This window comes from Anabrus simplex, chromosome 1, assembly GCF_040414725.1.
Source record: "Anabrus simplex isolate iqAnaSimp1 chromosome 1, ASM4041472v1, whole genome shotgun sequence".
Classification (NCBI taxonomy): domain Eukaryota; kingdom Metazoa; phylum Arthropoda; class Insecta; order Orthoptera; family Tettigoniidae; genus Anabrus; species Anabrus simplex.
The window spans coordinates 959,312,199-959,330,913 of NC_090265.1; the positions used below are offsets into that span (position 1 = coordinate 959,312,199).

Here is an 18,715-nt window from a genome sequence, read left to right on the forward strand (position 1 = left end):
AGTGGAGAGGTGGGTGGAGATGTTCAAACGGGGTAGAGTATCAACTGCCGATTTGCCTTGCCCAGGCCGTCCAGTGTCCACGGACGAAGATGTACGGATAATGGTGATCTATCAGCGTTTTCACGAGGACAGGTGCTGGATTCTAGCGGAATTGAAAGAACATACAGAAATACCAGCGGCAACAATACGGCGCATTCTACACAAGGATCTACAGATGCGTAAACTTTGTACAAAGTGGGTGCCACGTCACTTAACTGAGGTATAGAAGTGGACTTATTACAAAAACATGTCGCACCAATCAGGAGATGTTTCAGCAAGAAGGATAAGCCATCTTGAATCGCATTATTGCAGTCGATAAAAAATGGGCACGTGCTTATGAACCTGAACCGAAGAGACAGCCAAGTGAATGGCGTCATCAGGGGTCACCACGGAGACACAAGGTTCGACAAAATCAGTCACCCAAGAAGGTTATGGTAATCCTGGCATACGATCTACAAGGTGTTCTTGTGTGTCATCCAATGCGTGAGGGGCACACTGTCAATGCAGTTTATTGCAATTCCTTTTTGTTGTACCAATTGCGCCGTGCAGTGCGAACCAAATGTCCAGATCTTTTGGACAATGGCATAATCCTACACGATAATGCGACAGCTCACACAGTAGCCATCGTTCAGCATTGCTTACAACAGTGGGGATGGGAGGTTCTTCCACATCCGCCTTATTCGCCTGATCTGAGCCCATGTGACTATGATCTACTCCCCAAAGTCAAGAAGCCATTATGTGGACAACAGTTTGCTAACAAAGAGGACATTGTAACAGCATTTTGGAGAGAGGTGTCACACGTTAGTGATGCACATGCAGCGAATGGTTTTTTTTTTTTGCTAGTTGCTTTACGTCGCTTTGACACAGATGGGTCTTGTGGCGACGATGGGACAGGGAAGGGCAAGGAGTGGGAAGGAAGCAGCCGTGGCCTTAACTAAGGTACAGCCCCAGCATTTGCCTGGTGTGAAAACCACGGAAAACCATTTTCAGGGCTGTCGACAGTGGTGTTCGAACCTGCTATCTCCCAAATACTGGATACTGACCGCACTTAAGCAACTGCAGCTGTAGAGCTCGGTCAAATGGTATTCAGTGCCTGCCCCACCGCTGGCAACGCACAGTGGAAACCTTGGGTGATTATTTCGAAGGTCTGTAACCAGTGGAGACCTGTCCTTTGTACGTAGTCTTGTGTATTTGCTGTCTATACCATAATAAAACACTGTTTACCAATGGCCTGTGTTCTGTCACTTTCCTACAAGAATATCTTGAAGTCAGAATTTGTTTTCAGGCACTATGCATAAGTACATGCCCTATATTTCCAAATGCATATCTTAGATTTTCTGTGTTTTTACTTCAGCAGAGATCAGCAGAGAGAGCCAGGGCATAAAGGCAACCTTGCAGGAGTAGATCAAAAACTTGCAGGTAAAGAAGAAAGATTGAGAGATAAGAATTTCATATTGGTCCGTGTTGAACTGAGATTACAATAAATTAAGTATATATGAGGGTCGAGTCATAAGTCATGGCAACTATTTCTTTTTCTCGCGAACAGGAGACAACACGAAAATCTAAGATATGCATTTGGAAATATAGGGCATGTACTTATGTATAGTGCCTGAAGACAAATTCTTACTTCAGCAGATTCTCGTAGGAAAGTGACAGAACACAGGCCATTGGTAAACATTGTTTTATTATGGTATAGACAGCAAATACACAAGACTACGTACAAAGGACAGGTCCCCACTGGTTACAGACCTTCGAAATAATCACCCAAGGTTTCCAATGTGCGTTGCCAGCGGTGGGGCAGGCGCTGAATACCATTCACTGCATGTGTATCGCTAACGTGTGACACCTCTCTCAGAAATGCTGTTACGATGTCCTCTTTGTTAGCAAACCGTTGTCCACGTAATGGCTTCTTGACTTTGGGGATTAGATCATAGTCACATGGGCTCAGATTAGGTGAATAAGGCGGGTGTGGAAGAACCTCCCATCCCCACTGTTGTAAGCGATGCTGAACGATGGCTGCTGTGTGAGCTGTCGTGTTATCATGTAGAATTATGGTGTTCTATTTTAGTAATTGGGAATGCCTATTAATTGTGTGGAATGAATGTGTATATATGTACTTACTATTCTTGTTGATTTGATGTTGTGTGTAGCTTGGGAGCACGTTGTGCACTGCTCCGTGTTCGTCTTGGGCTAATGTTAGTTGCAGTGAGGGGGAGGGGCGGAGGAGTAGCTGTTGAGGGGGTAAGGGTGGAGTTGGGCATGTCTTTAAGCAGTTCTTTAACGCCTGTCAGGTTTTGTTTGTTGATTCTTTTGAGATAAGCATCTTTTAAAGAAGGGATGGCTGTGTTAAAGATGATGTTTATTTTATCTGCAATTTCATTTATATTAGAATTAGGGTTGGCATATTGATCTAAAGTAATGTAACATTCCTCTGTTATATTGAGCAAGGGGCCCTTGGGGTTTATACTTAGGATCTGCAATTACTAAAACAGAATTACTCACCTTTCACTTTTATCTTTCACAAATAACTGCAAAGGGAAGGAGTTGACATAAAAAACAACTGTTCTGCATCTCCAACCTTCAAGAATCTGCCGTACGAGATTCTATAAGCATTAATATATATTTCTATCGTCAAGTATATTAAACTACACTGTACGATTTCGCACCTACCAGCGTTTGCAGGCTAGATCCTCGAACTATTTAATTTTTTATCGAGTTTTCATAAACATTCGGAAGCACAGTGCTGGTCAGCACATATATATAAAACAATACTATTTAGTGACCAAGGGACTGCTGAAAGTGAAATGTCGTATGACTTTTAGTGCCAGGATATCCCAGGATGGGTTCGGCTCGCCAGGTGCAGGTCTTTCTATTTGACTCCCGTAGGCGACCTGCGCGTTGTGATGAGGATGAAATGATGATGAAGACAACACATACACCCAGCCCCCGTGCCATTGGAATTAACCAATTAAGGTTAAAATCCCCGACCCGGCCAGGAATCGAACCAGGGACCCTCTGAACCGAAGGCCAGTATGCTGACCATTCAGCCGACGAGTCAAGGGACTGCTTCTATAGCACAATACTGAATCGATGATGCTTGTAGTCTAAAGGGGTCCAAAATCCAAGTCATTGGCCTCCCATAATGGTACTTATCGCTAGGAAAGTAAAACCATGGTATTTGTCATGTTGCAGTACTAATCAAAAGTAGCGTAGACATTCGGTATTCCACACATTATGGTATTACTTACAGGTAATGAAATTCGCACATGTAACACAGACCTATGGTGTTTTGCACATTCTGCGCCATTTACAGGAACGCAAACCTATGGTGTTCATCATATAAGTGTACTAACCACAGGGACTCGTACTATCCCGTGGTGTTCCTCATATAGTGGGTACTAATCATAAGCAAGCCAGAACCATGGTGTCGCTCATATAGTGGTACTATCACAGGTATTGTTGAAGCCGACAGCGCGTTCTGTTGCTACTAATCACAAACCTACCTTTTTACCTAACATAGTGGTACTATGCGCAAGTAAAAGTGACCTATGGTGTTCCCCGCATGGCGGTACTATTACAAATAGTCTCATGGTTCGAATTCGATCATCCCTTGGTCGCCCCTTGCCTCTTACGACAGGCAGGGGATACCGTGGTTGTATTCTTCGTCTACGTCCCCCACCCACAGGGGGTAGAGAGAAAGAAAAAAAAGAAGAAAAGAGAATGGATCCGTCACTAAAGGAATGAGGTAACGGACGAAGAAAGCCAAGGGCCATGAAAGGCGTGAAAATGAAAGACTCCCACGGCCTCGAATGATCTAATACCATCGGAGTGGGAAAGAACAAGAGTTGACCAAGGGAGGTCAGACAGAATAGATAAAAGTCCTGGCACAAGTAAGTGGAAGCAATGCCAGGACTCAGCTAAGGGCCCCATGATCGCTAAAAAATGTTCCAAGTTGAGAGCCCCTAGGGCCCCTTTTAGTCACCTCTTACGACAGGCAGGGGATATTTAAAATTAAATGTTTTAAGAATGTAATTAAAAGTAAATATTGTAACTTAATTAGTTTAACATTATTCTGTATTGAAAAGGTGGACTTTTAAATTTTCATTTTCTGTTATTAGGCAGGGGATACCATGAGTGTGTTATTCGTCTGTGTCCCCCACCTACAGGGGGTTCTGTATTCTTGGTATAAGTTCATTTTCTCTTTCTATGGGGTTCACATAGAAGTCAATTTCTACAGAATAACTGTATAATGCCTACTGGGACTGGGAAGCAACTATACGAAACGAACAAGAAACTTGCGCAATTGCACCGAGCATTGCCTCTGTCTCCCACTTCCCCTACCTTCCGTAGTCTAAGACACAGCAACAGGCAGTGGCTGGCTCTCTGGCATAGCAAATACGGGAAGTTTGTCAATTTGAATCGCACACCTGGAAGTAACAAAGTAACCTCATTTTCTTGAAAAGAATAATGTTCTCCACCAATCTGATTGCACCATCATTCTTAACACGAAGACCATCTTTGATTTTTTTTTGTCAACATAGTTCTGATACACCCTGTATGGTTTTTTTAATGATGATAATTTTTGACCAGAGTCCATAATTTTAACTCAGTATGGGTGTTATTGTGATCATATGCTTTTAACAGTGACAGTTTCTGACTAGAATTCACACACAGGATTAGACACATACGAATGGAATCCTACAAACTTTTTATTTTTTACAATTCGCTTTATGTCACAACAACACAGATAGGGCTTATGGCAACGACGGGATAGGAAAGGGCTATGAGAAGGAAGGAAGTGACCGTGGCTTCAATTAAGTTACGGCACCAGCATTTGCCTGGTGTGAAAATGGGAAATCACAGAAAAACATCTCAGGGCTGCTGACTGTGCAGTTCAATTCACAATCTCCTGACTGCAAGGTGACAGCTACGTGATCCAAATTGCGCAGCCACTCGCTCAGTGCTACAAACTTTAATACGTCTATTAACATTCAATATCATGTTAAGAAAGATAATAAAATACAATCTGTTATGCAAATTTGTGAGGAGCTATTTCTTCTAATCAAGTTCCATTTACTAACTTTCTGCATGTAGCTCGCACACCATTTTTTAAGCTTGAATTTTCAGAGAAAATAATTTAAAAATATTCGTGAATTAAATACAGTATTCTAGGCCATAAACGCATCAATTTGATACATTCTATTAACAGTTTTCTAACCTAGGAACCCTTCCATACTGATAATCTTACATGCTTTGGCATCATTAGTGGTATATTTTTTTATTGTCCAACTTGTGCTTCACTACACGCTAGTTTACCTTAATGATGCTCGAGATAATCCAGGTTCATTTAGCAAACCATCTCCAGAAATATGACTTGAAGACTTTACTTGTGCATAAGGATGTTCACCTGTCAAATTAGAAAAGAAAGTTAAATATACAAACATTTATTTGAATTCCAGAAAGAAACACATCACAACATAAGAGCTTACTTACTTACTAACTACCCAACTACATATGTTAGCTCTGCCAGTAGATCAAACCTTTCCTACCATGTTTACAATGTAGGTCACATCAAATTGTTGATAATGTAGTTTTCTTGCCATATGGATGAGCAGCAACAGTTCTGATAAAAAAAACCTGGCACAATGCCTATTAGACGCACCACATTTGCTTGGTTAACTATGAGAAGACCAGTTATTACTTTTGCAGAGTACTTTACGAAAATAAATTTTGTTAAAGGACTTACTTTTAAATTAACATATTACTGCCGCCCTTTGGAGTTAAAGGCATGATCATTCTACCAGAGTACCATTTTGATCAGTTGCCAATTTGGAAATTTGCCAATGCCAAGAGACTGACTGCACAATCCATTGTGGAAGGATGCAGTTGTATTCTCATTGGAGCTATATGTCAGGGACATGTGGTGACCCAACATATTACCCAAGCATCTGCATAGTTACATTTTCTCCTTCTTACTATTTATATTTGATTCAATTATGTATAATGTTACCAATTACGAGGGTAATCCAAAAACTAAGGTCTCCTATTTTTTTATAAATACAGAACTCTGTTCGTGTGGCTGTCGGTCACAATATTGTGAAGTGTGTTTTCCGCGCTCGCATATAAACACGCGCATGCCGCACTGAGGCACTCAGTCTTGGCTTGGCAGCCGTTGAGAATGGAGCTCCAGTTGGATGTTACTGTCAAGTGCGAAGTGCGCGCAGTTATTCGTTTTTTTTTTTTAACGCAAAAGGTACTGAACCGATTGAAATCCATCGCCAATTGATGGAAGTGTATGGTGAGTTGTGCATGGATGTCAAAAACGTTTGTAAGTGGTGTAGAGAGTTTGCAGCTGGTTGAACTGAAATTCACAACGAACAAAGGAGCGGGAGACCGTCAATTTCCGTCGATACAGTTGTGAAGGTTGAGCAAATCATGTGTGAAGATCAGCAGATCACCAGGGATGATCTCTGCACTTTGGTTCATGAGGTTTCCCAAAGCGCTGCTCACAGAATTTTAACGGAAAAGTTGAAATACCAGAAGGTGTGCGCAAGATGGGTGCCGCACATGCTGACTGAAGACCACATGCGGCAACGAGTTGATTATTCCCGTGCATTTCTTCAATGCTTTGTAGCTGAATAGAACAACTTTCTGGACTCAGTTGTCATGGGTGATGAAACCCGGGCGTTTCACTTTACACCTGAGACCAAGCAACAATCACGCCAGTGGTGGTATCCCTCTTCGCCAAAGCCGCGGAAATACAAGCAAACACAGTCTGCCGGTAAAGTTATGACAGCTGTGTTTTGGTATCGAAAAGGGGTATTGTTGGTCGACTTTATGCCCACTGGGACCACAATTAACGCTGACAGGTACTGTGAGACCCTGAACAAACTCAGACGGGCAATTCAGATCCGGAGAAGAGGAATGTTGAGCAAGGGTGTAAACTTCCTCCATGACAACGCTCACCCGCACATCGCCCGGAAAACCGTTGCTCTCCTGCAACAGTTCCAGTGGAACATCATCACCCACCCACCCTATAGTCCCGACTTGGCACCCAGTCACTCACTTGGTCGCTTAGTTGAAAGAACATTTGGCTGGAAAGCAATTCAACACCGACAACGAGGTGAAAGATGAGATTCACAACTTCCTGAACAGCATGGCGGTGAGCTGGTATGACATGGGCATACAAAAACTGTCACAGCGTCTACAAAAATATTCGACCGAAATGGTGATTATGTAGAAAAATAGCTAAATGTTCAAGCTGTAAAATGATGTAAACTGTTGTAGAAATGAACAGGTCTGTGTATTTATAAAAAAATAGGAGACCTTATTTTTGGGATTACCTTTATGTAAACAGACATAGTACCAATACTTTATAACAAAATCTAAGAGACTACTGCAATTCTGTAAAAGACTGCTAAAATAGCCATACTATCATAAGAGACATCTGTTCTCAGAACTGAAGCAAATCTATTTAATGTACCTTGTTATTTATTTTAAACCACTCGTCGATCCCTTGTAGCAAAACGTTCCGAGTATTAAATTGAAAAATGTCTCTCTTTCTTTCAGTATTTAGTAGTTCACTTTCAATTAACATCAGTCCAAGATCCAAAAGCCATTTCTATCCTGTTCTGTTTTGTGCGTACTGCTTTAATGCAGAAAATGATCTTTCATCAGTTGCAGTGGACACTGGTATCACACTTATACGGGAGACTGACAGATCTTTATTGACAGAAAAGGAGACTTATCAAAAAATCTGTTTAAACTATATGCTACAGTTAACTCATTTTTCAGACTACATTATCAAAGTAGTGACTTTTCAAGTAAGCTTTTAAAACTATCGGTTGGAAAGTTTGTTGGAAACTTAAAGAGCTATACTTTCAAGAATCCAACAAGCAAGTTGGGTAGCAAGTAAGCAAGTAAAATGGATCAAGAGGGAGTTAAAAAATATCCACTTTTTCCTAATATTCTTGGCATTTTCATGATATTGTAACTAGAGATCTGCAATCTCTGTTTTGTGCATTTACTGTAATTAGTATATTTTGTTAATCTGGTTAGATACTAGTGTGCCCATTGCATTTTCGGACGTATTTCAAAATGACGTCAAGTAAAGGTATGGACCACACAGGCCAAGATTGTATACAAGAGAATCTCAAGATATAAGTATATTAGGAGGCCATGACTAACTTGGGACATACACTTTTAAAAGGCTGTGAAGAACAGAGCAGTATCAGATTGTTTCAAAAAAATAAGTAAAATATTATATATTATTAATATTGACATTTTAAAAATTGAGCTAAAGGCGATAGGAAGCAAGTCGTTACTACTACGTCGGAGAGAAGAATAATTACGATTATATCGGAATTTTAAAAGTATTACTGCTTCTAAATAAGAAAATAAGGACGGCGTAAAATACGAGTATTTTATTTAAATATGTTCGCCAGTAAAGCCGATATGCAATATGCAATACAGCAACACATCGGAGATCATCATCTAGAAGTGTTGAAAGAAGAGAAAGATACGCAAGAATCATTCCTTGAGAAGAAGAATTAAGGAATAATTAAGTTTTCAGAAGATAAATAATTTAAAATAGTAGATACTTCTAAGACAAGACCGAAGATACAAAGCAAATATAGATAGTTCATTGCTCATAGCGCAAGAAAAAATAACAGAATACTTAAAAGGAGAATATTATTTTAAGAAATTCTCAAAAATGAACGGTTACTTGTCGAATTTGTTTGATGATATTGAGAGCTGCAGTATGAAGATGATGTCTTACTAAATTCGAGATGGACCGACCTGGAGGTGGATATGATCCAGCCAGTAGACCAGACTTGATGTGAGAGGAGGACTCCAGCCGAACCGCAGACCGTGGCCAATTGTGACCAGCGATGTGACGGAGAGAGCTACGTGATGAATGACGAGCTAAGTCTTACTATAAACCTATTAGATCTTAATTAAGCTAGGCATAGGCATATAACATAAATTACTTTAAGTGTGAGATACTTAGAAGTGCAAGTGATACAGTGAAGTGATATGTGTATACATATAGTTTATTGATACTATATTAAGTCAACATGTAACTAGATCGATATATCGAAAGAAATGGCTATGCATAATTCGAGTGGATAATCATAGTAACTGAGATTACGAGAAAGAAGATAGACTATCGAACAGCTAAATATGAGTATTTGTGAATGTTAAATATTATTTACGGATCTCGTGAAGCCATTCAGGTTATGATTACGTCACAAATGGGTGATATGAGAAGAAGTGGGATATACATACGAGTTATTCCTTGTCAAATCACGTCACTAGATGCATGAATGAAATATTAAGGTTAAGCATCGATATACATGAAGAGAATTGATCCATATAAGGGAATATTAATGCAAAGAAGAGCAATACGTCTTAATAAATGTATTTATTTAGGAAGAGGTTATGAGATATGAAATGTGGTATTGATAATGGTATTGATAATGATGATATTGAATTGATTGAAGGTTATATAGTTGAGAATGAAGTTACGTGAAGCAATTTGAGAAAGATAATACGAATTTAGGTTGTAATAAGACATAAATATGGTCGGTAAATGTTGAGATATTCATAGAAGGATCAAATAAGCGATGCAAGTACAAGGAAGGACATACGTCTTGGGAATAACATAATGCAAGGTATGAATGGTGAATACATGTGTATAGTTAAGATTAAAGGGTTACCGTAATGTCAAATACAGCTGTTGATGATTTGTAACATATGACATATTCTTGTGATATATATATTAAGTCGATATAGCCATCATGAACAACGTAGATAAATAATATCGGGATATCATAATGAAAATATTTGCGGAGTCACTTGGACAGTTTTGATATAATAAATATGAGCCTAGTGAGTGAGTATATGCATATTGAGCCATATAGCAGCGAATTAAGAACTATTTAGTTAGAAATGTGTTGTACGTTATTTTTATATTCTTGAATGGTAATTAATAATTTATTTAACATTTTAGATGATAGGGTAGGATGTTAGGAGCCTAGATTTTGGTAGGCAATAGGGATAGTAACCTTAGCCCGTCAATCATCAGAAACATTTCTACGCCAGTGAATGAATTAAATAACAAATTCGGATTGCAAAGATCCAAATTTTTCAATTTTTAAGGAAATATTTGAGTTTTAACTTCAATGTTATAGTGTTATTGATGTGAATCATGAACTTTCTTTCAAGTTGATTATTTATTTACATGGCAATTGAATAATTAAATTAATTCTCAGACATGATGGAATGTTAGAAGATACAAGTTCATTTCAGAACCAATGAATTCATTTTATTATTTTTAAGCCAGCGGTGACTTATTTGAAGTATTGTGAATAATGATTGATTTTAAACGTCAATGATGGAATTTTATGATAATTTGAGTTCTCTATTCTTTTGTTCATGAGTACTTTAATAAATTTCTTCTTTAATTTTATTTTTAACTAAGTGAGTTATAATTTGTAGAGGTTAGTTGTAGATAGACTTAGTTATTAAGATATTTTTCATACGATTTTCTTTGAATTTTTGCGGTGAATGAATGATTTATTCGGAAATGCGATAGGATGGAGACGTTCATCGATAATTGTTGCGTGCAGTCCCTGTCTTCTCTTGGAGCTTACGTTAATCTAAGCCAAAAAAACAAACAAAAAACAAACAAAAATTACATATATTTTTCTTGTAAGAAGAATTGCCCTGAGACTACATCTGGCTGTCGGGAAATTTTTACTGACTTGTACCTGGATGCAAGAAGGGCGCACTAGTAATAATGCTATTTGTTTTACGTCCCACTAACTACATTTTAATGGTTTACGGAGATGCCAAGGTGCTGAAATTTTGTCCCACAGGAGTTCCTTTACGTGTCAGTAAATTTATTGACACAAGGCTGACGTGTTTGAGCACCTTCAAATATCGCCGGACTGAGCCAGGATCGAACCTGCCAGGTTGGGCTCAGAAAGCCCGTACTCTACCATCTGAGCTACTCAGCCCAGTAATATATGGTTAGAAACATGCCTTGATATGCCATGGAAACTTAAATATATTTCTCTGAATCATAATGGACATGAAATAGACCCCCTTGGTCCACAGAGAAACCCACATTTTTATAATGATATTCAGTTATTTCAAGTACTGGCTTGACTCAATGAATGTATAACATCTGGTATTGTTTGTTGCAAAGATGGCAAATGAGAGAATGGTTGGTTTATCAACAACGGAGAGTTAGTACACATATCTCATGTCTATCTGTAGTTTCCATTTAAAATAAGCGACATGTTTCCCCAAGGCGTATTGCTGTATACAGAATTCATTCACTTTTGAATACATTATTCTCAGCATTTATGGGCTTCAAAAAATGTTATACAGTACCGTATAATGGCAAGTTTAAATGTAAAATAATTCCTTCACATGTTTATTTATAGTGGACATTTTCTTACGCTCCTCCCAGTCCATGATCACGATGTTACAGATTCTGGCTTGGTCCTGCGAGTGTTAATAAATTGTTCAAAATTATCAAAAATTTCAAAATATAATCTCCTATATTTGGTTGTAATGTCTAAAAGGAGATTTCTGATTTGTTTTCCAGGGAGTCCAACATTGGAAACTGTTTTTTATATACCTTTTCAAAACAAGGTTAGAAGTGATTTCACAGTATTTTGCATTTCTATGGAACTTACCACGGAGGTACCTCGCTAAAAGTCAGCTCAAGACAACCACCGATATTCCTTCAGCAGTGTATGTAGCTTGGACAGACACAGTCAGCCTGGCTGTCAGAGCGCAGAGATGTATATACAGTAGGCTCAAAATAAGAAAGAGTGCATAGTATTGTATGTTCCTTGCATTTAATATTTTATTGGACGTAAGTTTAATTATGCGGCGAAGCAGTATTATAACAAAACAGTGGCTTCAAGACCTGGCCATGGATTGGACTGAGCTAGAGCTGAGTGGAAAGAATCTCTTAATCAGGTAGGCCAAGTGGAAATGTTATTTATTGGATATAGGCAAGTAGAGTTTATCATATACTCGTCAGGTTGTGATACTTCAATATATCCTACAGGTGACAGCACAGATGTGGAGAAATGAAGTGAAACATACTGAGGAGAAGACTGTTCAGTTCTGCAATAATGAGGTGAGAGGTGTTCCTGAAGTGGAAGAACTAGTCATTCATCATGGAAGCAGTGAATCAGAAGAAGAAGAAGAAGAAGAAGAAGAAGAAGAAGAAAGAAAGAAAGAAAGAAAGAAAGAAAGAAAGAAAGAAAGAAAGAAAGAAGCTGAGGAGTTAGCTGTACCATTGTTAGAGGTATTCTACGAGATTAATGGTTTTCCAACTTTGCTGGGAAATAATACATTTCTAATTGCCGTTTCCTATTGGATATAACAAAGTTACATTTGAAAATTGTAGGGAAATGCTACCTTTTTGATAAACATAGCTATTTTATGCTGGTACCGCAGTCTAGGTGTACTAAGTCTGGTTCTTATTAAGTGTTATGGTACTTTTAGGAGATTTCCACCATTACAACACAAATTAATTTTATTCCTTTCAGAATAACATTAAATCATGGTACATATTTAGTTCGTCATTGTAGAACATCTTCAGCCATCTAAGTTCATAAAAAGAAAAAGAGAACAAGGATATATATTTAAACTTTGAAAGACACTGGATATTCTTGGTATCTGGTCCTGTCTATGTGCTCTGATCAAAATTTATCACATTAAATATTATCACATTATTACGCATGCATCTAGTTTTTTTGTACAAGTTGCTTTACGTCACACCGACACAGATAGGTCTTATGGTACAATGTGACAGGAAAGGACTAGGAATGGAAAGGAAGTGACCGTGGCCTTAATTAAGCCCTGGTATGAAAATAGGAAACTACGGAAAGCCACCTTCAGGGCTGCCGACAGTGGGGTTCGAATCCACTATCTCCCAAATACTGGATACTGGCCGCACTTAAGCGACTGCAGCTATCGAGCTCGGTGGATCTAGAAATTAAAACAGCAAAGTCTAGTAAAAAAACACGTTTAAAAAAAATGGTCAACACTTTCGACGAAGGCTGTGGTTCCTATTGGATTGGACTATTTACGAGGGGGAACTTCTCTTGCAAGCTGAATGCCAGGCTTGGCTTCACAAAGACCTTCTTCTTACTTTATTCATGGGTCTCTTTAAAAGTTCCTTTTAGCGTCGACCTCAAATATCTTTTGCTACCATGTGTTTTCCTTCATCCCCACCTAGTTATACCTGCTCCCTTCAAAAAGTTGCAGGTCCTCCTTATTGGGTCTTTGTGGATGTTTCTTCTCTCCTCACCAGGTAATCCCCGTGTGGAGATTCTTATTCTTCCCAGCGCCTCACAATCAAAGAGTATGTGTTCAGTTGATTCTTCCCCCATCATTGCATTTCCTACATACATTGTCTCTTATTAGTCTAATTCTATGTAGGTCCTTTTTAAGATGGCAATGTCCAGTCAGCAGTCCTACTACCCATCTTATTTTCTCTGCTGAGTTCCAGCTGTTCCTTAGTATGCTTCTTGTTTGGACTCTTTATTAGTTCTTTCACAAGCCTGTATCCTGGAGCATTTATCCAGTTTTCCATTTGTTTCTTTTGTATCCATTTACCTACATAGAGGCAGGTTTGTCTATAAGAGATCCCACATACTCTTTCTGGGCCCATGAATGGTATTTCTGACCCTTTTCTTGCAACTTTATCTGCTTTTTCATTACCTTCTATGCCTACATGCCAAGGTACCCATAATATTTTAACAACATTATACTCTGAGAGCTTCAGAAGTGTATCACAATACCAGACAGTTTTGGATGTAACACGGACACCTTCAAGTGCCTTAATGGCTGCTTGGCTATCTGTAAATATGAAAATATTCTTATCTCTGTAGTTCATTTTCAGGCTTTCCTCAAGGCATGTAATGATGGCTATCACTTCAGCTTGGGAAACTGTAGTGTGTCTGCCAAGGCTCATCTGGATTGATCTCTCACGTCTTGTCCCATTGATCCCTCTTCCTGCTCCCTCCTCAATTCTTAAGCCATCTGTCCGCCACACAATATCTTCTCTATCAGTTTTATATCTTGTAACCCACCGGCTTAACTAACCATCAAATCGACGGGATGCGCAAGCCTGTGTCCGGCTTACCTAACTGTCAAATCGACGGGGTAATGCAGTGTCCTGCTTGATCGACGGTAAAGGAAAGGTAGTACATTAAAATCTCAACAGATGGCATTACAATCATTCTTTATATCCGAAGGAAGTCTCTTCAGTTGTATTTGAGTCATGTTTAGGGAATTAACCAGATAAATTGAAGATAGCATTGAACTGATGTCACGGGTATTCAGTGAGTACAGATGAGCACGTGCGAGGCTATTACCGAGCGAGAAGTCGTAGATATTTTACTGAATAGTGACTGTGAAGAAGATTATAATATATATGAAAGTTCTTCCTGTGAATCTAGTGATGTGGATACGTTATCTGTGCTTAGTGAAGTTAGCAATAGTAATACGAGTGAAGAAGCAGATGTAAATATTACGAACGTAAATGTTCCGACGCACCGCAAGAATTACTAGGTGAGTTTATAGTTCATATTTTTCACTATAATGTAGCAAATTCCATTGTAATGATTATTTTTGAGTATTTCTATGAATGTTTGACAACATTTGAGCCAGTAGTTGCAGTGATATCATTTAGGCACAGTCTTGCATGGACCTTATAAACACCAGCATTTAAATACGAATTTAAAGGTCCAGAACTGATGTTTATAAGGTAAGCAGATGGCTTAATGTCCCAGTCTTTCTTTCTTAGTTATCTCGGTCTCAAATGGTATCCCAAAGATATACTTTGGAATCATATAATCAGCTGGCATGTGTAAAACTTCCCCTGTTCTTACTCTGTTAATTTTGCAGTGACCAAGATTGGGCCTTTGAGCCTTCCAGCATCCATTTTGCTCCAATTGATATGAGCTCATTCTAGCCTGTCCCTCTATGAAATTATTTAATGGAGGTAGATCTAGCAGTGTTCAAGGCTTCTGTCAGCGTAGTTTTCATTGCCCCAGTTATGGCTATGCATGCCATTCTCTAAAGGCTATTTAGTTTGCAACTGACTTTTCCCTGACTTGCTTTTATCCACCAAATGATTGTTGCATAAGTCATCAGTGGTCTAATGATCATTGTATATATCCACATTACCACTGCCGGCTTTCGACCCCATGCTGTCCCGACTGCCCTCTTGCATGCATACAATGGGTTCTTAGCCAGGGTTATGTTTCTTTCTATATGTGGATTCCAGGTTAATTTTTTGTCTAATATTACACCTAAGTGTAACCTGTTCTTCCATATAGATTTCTTTCCCAAAGAGCTTCAGTGTTTTTGTCCCCTCTAATTTCTTCCTTCTTGTGAAAGGGACCAGTGTTATCTTGCTCGGGTTGACTGCAACTTGTTCTTCCCGACACCAGTTCTCCACAAGGTTAAATGATCTTGGCATGAGGTCCTGGATTACACTCATCACCTTACCTCTTACAACAGTAACTACATCATCTGCGTATCCTTGTGTATAAAATCCTGTTCGTTGAGCATGGCTATGATTTTGTTCACCATAACTGATAGAGAGTGCCTAATACCTACCTTCCTTTTCTTCTTTCTCCGATTTTCTAAAATTATATGAGGGAACGCAAGTATGAAGAGAGGAGCACCCACAATTAGCTTTCACTGATTTCAATATGTCACGCACAGCAACGTAAACCTCAATAAGGAAGTCTAATATAAACTAGCTTGTTTTTTATCATTGATATAGACTGAATAAGAGCTATGTACCTGTAAACAGGTTATTAAACCTCTCATTCTAATGAATATGACGTCCCCGCATATTTGCGGCCAAACAATGCACCTTGAATAACCGTTGGACGTGGTACTGACATTTAACATTGGATATCTGAGCCTGACACCAGTATGTCAATGATTCTCCATAAACCCTAAGAACTGTATCCAATTTCAACCTCAGCAAACAGAACTTTTGTAATATGTGGTAATCATGGGGCCAGTGTGAAACCCTTCAACCCCATAACTGTACCATATGTATATATTTTAAGTATTTTTTAGAATAGTGGCACTCACTAACGTATTTTTCAGCAGTGATATAGACTGGGTATAAGCCATGTGTCCGTGAACTGGTCCCTGAACCTCTTATTCTAAGGAACACGACACCCCCAAATATTTTCGGCACAACAATGCACTTCAAAGATCTCATAAACCGTTGGACATAATAGTGGCTTTAACACAGAAAACCTGACATCTGAATACCAGTGATTCCTGATCAACTCCCAGAACTGTATCCGATTCCAGCCTCAATATATGTAATATTTGAAAATAACACCCTTAACCCCAAAACTGTACCATATGTAAATATTAAGTAATTTTAGAATAGTGGTATCATGTTTATTTGATGGCATTCTTGTTTAGTTTTAATTTTAGTACTGTTTATTCTGTACAATCGCTATTAAGTTCTCTAACAACTGAAGATGACCTATTTACGGGTCGAAACCGGTACTGTTTCTATGTAAATCATTGACACTATGTAAAATAAAGTATTGATTAGGTGGAGAACTCATCCTTCATACTTGTAATATTGTTACAGTTGAAAGTAAGATCGGACTGTTGTGTTTAACATAATAACGAAACATGCCTTTAACAGATTCTGAATTCATTTATGGCTGATTTATAGTTGTTTTTGTCTAGCAGAACATGAAAATTCTGCAAATGGGAGTGCCTCAGTACTGATATAGAATTTTCATTTATTCTTCTCAGATTGACCGTCGAGCAGATCATAAGCATCCTGGAGGAATCACAAAACATCCTAGATGCTAATATATACATAGAACCACCTGAAAATGCTTTCCATAGTGACAGGGATAGCAATGATGATGATGAGTCATGTGGAGATATAAACAGACTCACTCACTGGTAATCAACTCCGGACTGGTGCTGAACTAATGTGTACAAAAATAAGTGAAAATGGTACAATGGTAATTCTGAAAAGAAATACAACAGTAATTCAGCCACCATGTATAATTTTGTATAATATGCACATAGGGGGCGTCGATTGGTTGGATCGAAATGTATCTTGTTAAGAAGTAAGTATAAATAACCACCTAATCGATACTTTATTAATGCCTCAGGCAAAATTGAATAAAATTAAAACTTACAGGACATGTTTCGACCACTTAGTGGTCCTCTTCAGCTGTATAAATAAAGAACTGAAAATAAAAACATTGACAATAAGCACAAATAAAAGTTCTTTGGAGACTCCTTTGATAAAAAATTCTGTGCAGAATAAACATCTTTTCCAAACAAGAACGAAAGGCAAGATGACCTATTCTGACGACCTCCATTTTTATCAAAGGAGTCTCCAAAGAACTTTTATTTGTGCTTATTGTCAATGTTTTTCTTTTCAGTTCTTTATTTATACAGCTGAAGAGGACCACTAAGTGGTCGAAACATGTCCTGTAAGTTTTAATTTTATTCAATTTTGCCTGAGGCATTAATAAAGTATCGATTAGGTGGTTATTTATACTTACTTCTTGATTAAACATCGATACGGTCATGAAATGGACAACTTGTAATGTATCTTGTTACCGCATCAGTATTAAAAACAAGGAATGGTACTGGCCTCTAATTGCGTTCCTTCTGAACGCCTCCATGAACAACGCATGGCAACTTTAGCGTTTGACACCAAAGGGCAAAGAGGAAAATTTATACCCTCTTGGCTTCACACGGTACATTGTTATGACATATAACCGATTTTGTGCCGCTACGCGTCCTAAAGCAGAAAGACCGAATATGAAAGTATCTTCACGCGTGTTGCCAGAAGTGCGTTTCGATGGGATACCCCACTATCTCGAAACAAGAGAGAAGCAAGTACGGTGCGCTCAATGTGGTAAAGCTGCCCCAGGAAACAATGCGAAAAATGTAACACTGGCTGCCACGTCCTTTGCTTCGAGGCATTTCACTCATGCTAAACCAGACTGCACGACGAAAAGCAGAACCTAACTTCAAAACACAGACTAAACTGTTTTGCAGTTCTACTCATTGTTTTCCTTTTTTGTTGTTTTCAGAGTGGACATACTTGCTCAAAATTTGATACTGTGTGTATAACAAGTACTACAAACATACAAATATTGTCCTTTTGTTTTGAAGCAGTGAGCATTCTAAACTGAGACAAAACTGTTCCTCATTTATGTTTTGAATCATATATTTTGTAATACATTTTGCTTATTCAACACTTATGTGACTAATATTTACTAAGTGATTAATTATCACATTCATATGAGCTTAAAATGTGAAGAAAATTTCCTTTATTGAGCATGTCTTTTACCCTACCCATCCAGGCTCACTGTCGACATATGTCGACACGGTAAATCTCTGCGAAAATATGTTAATGAAACCTGAAATCATCATAACCATTTCATTTAGATTACAGACAACTGTACTTACAAATTATGTTGCAATATTCCACAGAAAAATAATTTGGGCAGGTATGGGTTAACTACCCATGGCTCTTGTATAAGAGCCACGTCAGTAGCCTCGGACTTGAACTACCTAACGAAATTGGCCGCAGCTGCTTTTTTATGTTGAAGGTCAGCCTGAA

At 38.5% G+C, this 18,715-nt stretch overlaps 1 protein-coding gene across 3 annotated transcripts in view; it reads right to left on the reverse strand.

The window, feature by feature from the left end:
* LOC136857805 (uncharacterized) overlaps positions 1 to 18,715 on the reverse strand; it is a 240,432-nt gene that overhangs the window by 104,667 nt on the left and 117,050 nt on the right. For all 3 annotated transcript variants that reach the window (XM_067136747.2, XM_067136748.2, XM_067136746.2), the window contains one exon: positions 5,356 to 5,446. In XM_067136747.2, the coding sequence (XP_066992848.2) occupies positions 5,356 to 5,446 (91 nt within the window). The remainder of the gene's footprint in view (positions 1 to 5,355; positions 5,447 to 18,715) is intronic.